We start from the raw sequence: 6,218 nt of genomic DNA, 5'->3' as shown, positions 1-6,218 counted from the left end.
AATTTATTTTTAATTTATAATCTTTCTTTTGAATTTCAATTTTCCTATTGTTTAAAATTTATAAATTTTTTCTTATCACTTTATATTTTTATATTTAAAAAGCTCATATTATCTTTCATAAAATTTAAAGCTTATATTTTTTACAGCTTTCGAAATATTTTTAAATATTTATCACTCAATTTGGACATAAGCTGTTATAGTATTTGCGTTGATTTTGCATATTTCTAACGGCTATGTATTCTCACAATATTAAATACACGCTTTAGACACTAACAATAAACATTTATGTGAAGCAGATGAGTACACAATAAATGAAGATAAGTCGGCACTTAAATCTTTTTTAATTTTTTTGTTCGTAAAGTAAATTTATTTATTTATTTCATAAGACACGTTTACCGATGATGTCTTTATTAATTAGGCAAAAAAAAAAAAAAAAAAAAAAAAAAAAATTAGTTTTTCCATCAATTTCAGAAATTTAAATTACTTTATTACTTTTTAATTGAGGCTTAACCTTTAAAAACGATTTTCACTGTAATATTCTAAAAATATTATTTTTTTGTATCCGCTAAACTCATGCTTTAAAATGATCAGCATGTTAAAAGCGAAAAAATTAAATTTTTTCATATTCATATTGTAAATATTTTGCTGCTGTTTTTTTTTTATGTATTTTTTATGTATGCACAATTATTTTGAACCCTTTTCACTTTTGTTCGTGAGGGAAATTTGTCACGATCAAGTTGACAATTGCTTCCAAAACACTACTCAGATTACCAAGTGCTTTAATCCCATTACTTTTCTCACCAACAAATACACACCCACACATTAATTTGCTTATGAATAGGCATATTTTACGGCCTGTCAACTGCGAATTCACCTGTTGAACAAAACCTAAAACTCAGCAGTAACAGCAACAACAACAGCAGCTCTACCGAAAAGGCTCAGATTGCAAGTTAGCAGCAATAACGGCAACAACATTTGCAACAACACAAACGATGCAAATAAAATGTAAGAACGCGAGTGCACTGGCGAATTTGGAGCAGCAAGAGAATTAGCAACGAATGAGCGATTTATAGTACATAGATGCTCCGAGCGCAGAGCGCGACAGTCTGTAGGCGCAGGTAAACCGTGCTGCGTTCAATCAGCGTACAACAATAATAATAAAGGCAACAACGAAAACTACGATAGTCCAAAACACCTACCAACTAGGCGGACGCGTTGAAGTTGGGGCGAAAAACTTGTTTTCACTTCACGTCTGCAGACCTGACTCGAGCGAACAGGCAGGCGAGCAAATACACAAACAACACAAAGATCAAGCGAGTAACGTAAGCTCCGGATAAACACGACAACGACGACAAAGCTGCGCGCGTGTTTAAGTACAATCCTCACTGAGTTTCCTCAATGTGTTTGTTTTTGTTATTGTTTAATACACGGCGTTTACACGGTAGACAGCACTCGCAAATCACGTTGACTGGACACAGCAAAAGTTCGTTCAACATTGAATCGTGTCGACACCGAGAGACAAGTGCAGACCGAGCTGGCTTACATACAACACCTGAAAAGTCGGCGGAATGCAATGGCATCGAAATAATGGCAAACAGCACATACGAAAGGCAACTTGCATATATGTAGAACTGGTTATGGAAATGTTTGGCGCAGCGGTGAGCACAGGTGAGTAGTGGATGAGACAGAGAAGATTTTTATGTTCTCTGGTTGAATTGTCTCTTGTGTCTTTTGTTCGGTTTGATGTTGGAAGGTTCGCTAGTTAGTTGGATAGTTAGCATTTTGGGGTTTTGGCCAACTGGTTCGATTGTTTGATTAGTTTTGGATAAACAGGTGCACAGCTGGTTTTCAGTTGCTCTCACTGTAATTTGGTGAGGCAAATAGAAACTATTGTTGCGGGTGCATGAGTTGTGAATGCTAGTTTTAAGTTAACATATTATGTTAAATGGTAACAGGGAGGACAACAGTAGAGAATATTAACTACATTTTTTACATTTTCTGATTACATGCTAGTTGTATGTTAACATTCCTCTGTTAAGTTAAATGCTAACATGAAGCGACAACAGTGGAGAATGTTAACTACAGTTTTGGTACGAGTTAACATAAAATCAACATTCTCTGATTAACTCAGAAAATGTTTTTTTTAACATTCTCTGTAGTAAATATAATTTTTTAAGGGTGGGTTTCAGAGGCAAAAAAAAAGTTTTTTTTTCTTTCATTTTGTTTTCATATAAGCAATAGTATATTTCAAAAACAAATACGGCATATCAAAGGTACAAATTTGCGCAATGTCTTCTGAAATTTTGATATAAAAATGTTGAAAATTCTGCCTTTGAGACCTCATCTCACTGGGTGCCTCCAAAAAAAGTGGCCTCGATGTGGACAGTATAATTTCTTATTGGTTCATTTAAAATTAAAAAAAATTTTCTCTTAGTGGAATTTTCCCTTATAAATTTGTAATAAAATAACGAAGGAAAAATAATTAAAGCTGTTACACCAGAGGAGGTTAATTAAGAAAAATATAAACATCGATTTTTTGACCCGTAAATAATTTCGGTGTATGAGCGTTTTTTGAATAACATTTTTCTTGGAACAGCACCTTTCGAAATTGCTTGAGTGCTTAAAAATTATTAAATCGATAACTATCTACCTACCTACCTATCTACTGGTATACTGATAAGATAAAAAATCGAGTATAGATAGGCCCAAAATTATAAAGGCTTTTCTCAAATCTGGCCGAAATAACTGCCGGATCGAGAACATTGTTTTAGGGATTTCAGAGACCGTGAAATTTTTTCTACTAACAGTAATGTTATAAAAATAGAAAAAATTAATTAATTTTAGAAATATTTAATAATTTGAAGAAAATTGTAAAATTTAGTATAAACAAATAAAATTTAATAAAAGGTCCTTCAAAATATTTTTTACAATCTGAAATACAAATGAAACATTCGCAATCGATTTTCAAAATTTGGTCATAAATTTATATTCGTATTTTCACTACAATTTTAGTATTTCATATTAATGTATGTAATGTAATAGAAATCAAGCTATCTAGATCTTAAAATCTTAAAAGTTTATATAAAAAAGCTAACTTACATACAAGTTAATTCGGCCGCAAATAATGGACGGACCAAGCGATTTCCTTTCAAAGTAAAAGCGAAGAAAAAAAAATATTTTTCATGTAATAAAAAATAATCTCTAATAACTGTACTAATACGAACAGTGTCTGTATTCCATTTAGTGCCAAACCCAAAACCATAATCAATGTCAAGTTCAGCTTGGTGAACCAACCCATATTCCTTCTGACTCTACGCTTTGCTTTACCTCATTGGCAGTTATTGCTTTCGATGATTTTTGCTCCATCTGTTTATAGCTCTCTCAAGTGATTTTCACTCACATCCTTTTCTAATAATTTATACAATTTTCAAATTAATTATTCAAAATGTTGATTGTGACTTTTGAATAATTCACTTAGCCTTGAATTGCAGTCACTAACACTTTCTGTCGGCCATACTTTCATTGTCATCAAGCAATGAACAAGAAGCCGCTTAGGTCAATGGGGTTATTATATTTATAGTGATGAAAAATTTCTAGTAAAATTTTGTAGTATTTATATAGTTTCATCATTAAATGGGAAGTGGGCATGGTTGTTATATAAAAAATCGGATGGCGAATTAAACGTCAGACATTTACCAATACAAATATTATTACTAACACCAAAACTATTTGTAATACCAGTGAGAAAGATTTCCGATATGAATATCATTACCACTATCAACACCAATACCAATATCAATAGCATCAGCAATATAAATACCAATACCAATACAAATTTAATATCAATTAGTAATAACATTGTTAATGACAATAAAAATTTCAATTCCGATTTGAATACCGTTATAATTACCATTCCCAACACCGATACCAATAGCAATACCTTTACCAATACCAGTACCAATACCAATGCCAATACCAATACCAGTACCAATAATAATACCAGTACCAATACCAATACTGATACCAATACCAATACCAATACCAGTACCAATAACAATATCAATATCAATACCAATACCAATACCAATACCAATACCAATACCAATACCAATACCAATACCAATACCAATATTATTTTTAATACCTATGCCAAAGAAATAGTATCACGACTTAATTTGTTCATATAAAATTTCCATAAAGGATATTCAAATTACAATTTCAAAATAATTCCTCTCATCATTGCTATAACAGATAACCGTTGTTAAAAATAGATGATTTCTTTTACGCCTATGTGTCTTTGAATGTATAATTAATTATTTTGTATGGTTTATAAATGTGAATTAATTCAACTGTGACCATGAAGCCAAAGAGTTAAGACCTAGACCAATTTATAAAAGGATATTTAAACTCAAATAAAATTATCAAACGTTGCTTCACCCTTAAGGCAGCAACATCCAGTGCTGGCATTTTAACCAAACTTCAATATGCATTCGCATTTGTACTGGATAACTAAGCTAAGTTGGCTGCTGCTTTTCATGCTGGTTTCTTTGCAACGCTCCACACAAGGAATGTGAGTGTAATTATTTCACTTAGCGGTGACAATTATTTTACAAAATTTATTTACTTTATAAATTTTAGCCCTTCTTTTTCGCCCAATGAGTGTGAGCCGGGCAATTCAGTAGATCCCAGGGAGTGTGCGCATGGTGAGAACACAATTTATGTTTTCTTATTTTCCAAATCGAATAAATAATTGTAAAAATTTCAACCCGCTAGGCGCATTCGACTTAAATATAAACCGCACAGTTTGCGAACCGCGCATGGTTTGTTATAGGAATATAGKCGAGCCTTGCCATGAGCTTGGCGCTAGCAGCAATTGCTTGCCATCTCTGGTTTGTAATTGTTTTAAGTGTAGTGAAGTGCTGAATGACTTATGCCACACAAAAATGCCACCGATATTGAATATGTCAAAGCGAATGAGGCCGGTTTCAACCGAATACAACTATTAAGATGTCGTTGGATGCTGGAGCACTAACAAGTTTTTTTTTTTTAAACGGACGAAGATGAAAGGGCCATACCAAAGAACTCACTCTTGAAACTTAATAAACAGTTATAAAAAATCGGATATAAATCAAAATATCATGCCAAAATGCCTAATATTCTGTATTATAAATGATATTAACCTTCAGTTTATATATATGTATGTAGTGTAGGTATGCTCTGACCTGTTAGTAAACTTAGATATGTTCAAAACATAATTCCTGTTAATAAAAGTGATTGCAAATTACAAAAATTTTAATGTTTTTTATTTTCATTAAGTCTCTTCCACAGTCTAAGCAAGTGCTGAGTGGTATTGTATATATGCCAAAGCCGTATTCTCAGAAAAATAAATTCCCAGTGAGTCGACCCTTGGCTAATGTCGGCTTTATGCTGGTCTCTGGCATTCCTAGTGTGGACGGCCATCAACATCAACTTGAACATCTTATGAAAACCATTTTGAAAGATCATTTGGTCCTAAGAAAACGAAAGCATGATTGGTTCCAGAATAACAAATTTTTTTCAAAAAATTAAGTCGCCAGGATGTCATGAATCTATGCTTATGATTCGGAAACAGTGTCAAAGCAGGTCGAAAATCAAAGTTATGATAACAGTTTTCGTCGATTATGGAGATGTGGTGCATATTGTTGAAGCTATTCATAAAAAGAGTTTGAAGTTATGGGCCAACAACTCTCTTCAGTAATGCACCGTCGCGTCATGCCTTCGTGAAATTGTTGCCAAATTTTCAGCCAATATTGTGCCACAACCACAACGACTGAAGACTGATGAAGAGACTAAACATTGATGGCTATTTCGGAGATTGACTTTAACAACTTTTTCAAGGATTAGAAAAAACGTTGACACAAGTGCATTGGAGTCAAACTTTATTTTACTTTTATTTTACCGAGGCAATAAAACCCTCAGATATGAAAGCGCTTTTATTCAACAAAAGCACGTGTGCAAAATTTCAGATCCACATCCCTAAAACTAAGGAGCTACTTCGCGTGTATACATATAGACCGACCATCTGTCAGACAGACGGTTCTGAAAGAATCAACTCAGTTCCAAATTAAATATACTCTGTTCAAGGTATACAAATTTGCTATCGGTGTTGTATCTTATTAAAGAAAAAGGAACTCAGTAAGAAGACAACGCAATTCACATTGTGATAGATTTTGTAATGC

The 6,218-nt window shown here is 32.9% G+C and overlaps 2 protein-coding genes across 6 annotated transcripts in view; one reads left to right on the top strand and one right to left on the bottom strand.

The window, feature by feature from the left end:
- LOC108977377 (protocadherin-15) overlaps positions 1–1,639 on the bottom strand; it is a 121,893-nt gene extending 120,254 nt beyond the window's left edge. For 2 of the 5 annotated variants that reach the window (XM_018947029.1, XM_018947030.1), the window contains exon 1: positions 875–1,639. The gene's annotated coding sequence lies outside the window, so the exon portion shown is untranslated. Of the gene's footprint in view, positions 1–852 lie in introns of all 5 variants that reach the window. The other 3 variants (XM_018947032.1, XM_018947033.1, XM_018947031.1) reach the window with 2 other exon arrangements.
- Positions 1,640–4,369: 2,730 nt separating this feature from the next.
- Positions 4,370–5,059, top strand: LOC108977353. Its single transcript, XM_018946972.1, has 3 exons — positions 4,370–4,570; positions 4,639–4,703; positions 4,774–5,059. The coding sequence occupies exons 1-3, from the start codon at positions 4,485–4,487 to the stop codon at positions 5,004–5,006; spliced, it is 384 nt and encodes a 127-aa protein (XP_018802517.1). The 5' UTR covers positions 4,370–4,484; the 3' UTR covers positions 5,007–5,059.
- The last annotated feature ends 1,159 nt before the right edge of the window (positions 5,060–6,218 follow it).

This window comes from Bactrocera latifrons, unplaced genomic scaffold, assembly GCF_001853355.1.
Source record: "Bactrocera latifrons isolate USDA-ARS-PBARC rearing strain unplaced genomic scaffold, ASM185335v1 scaffold_88, whole genome shotgun sequence".
NCBI classification, from domain to species: domain Eukaryota; kingdom Metazoa; phylum Arthropoda; class Insecta; order Diptera; family Tephritidae; genus Bactrocera; species Bactrocera latifrons.
Note: the sequence above shows the minus strand (reverse complement) of the source record. Positions and strands in the feature narration are given on the sequence as shown.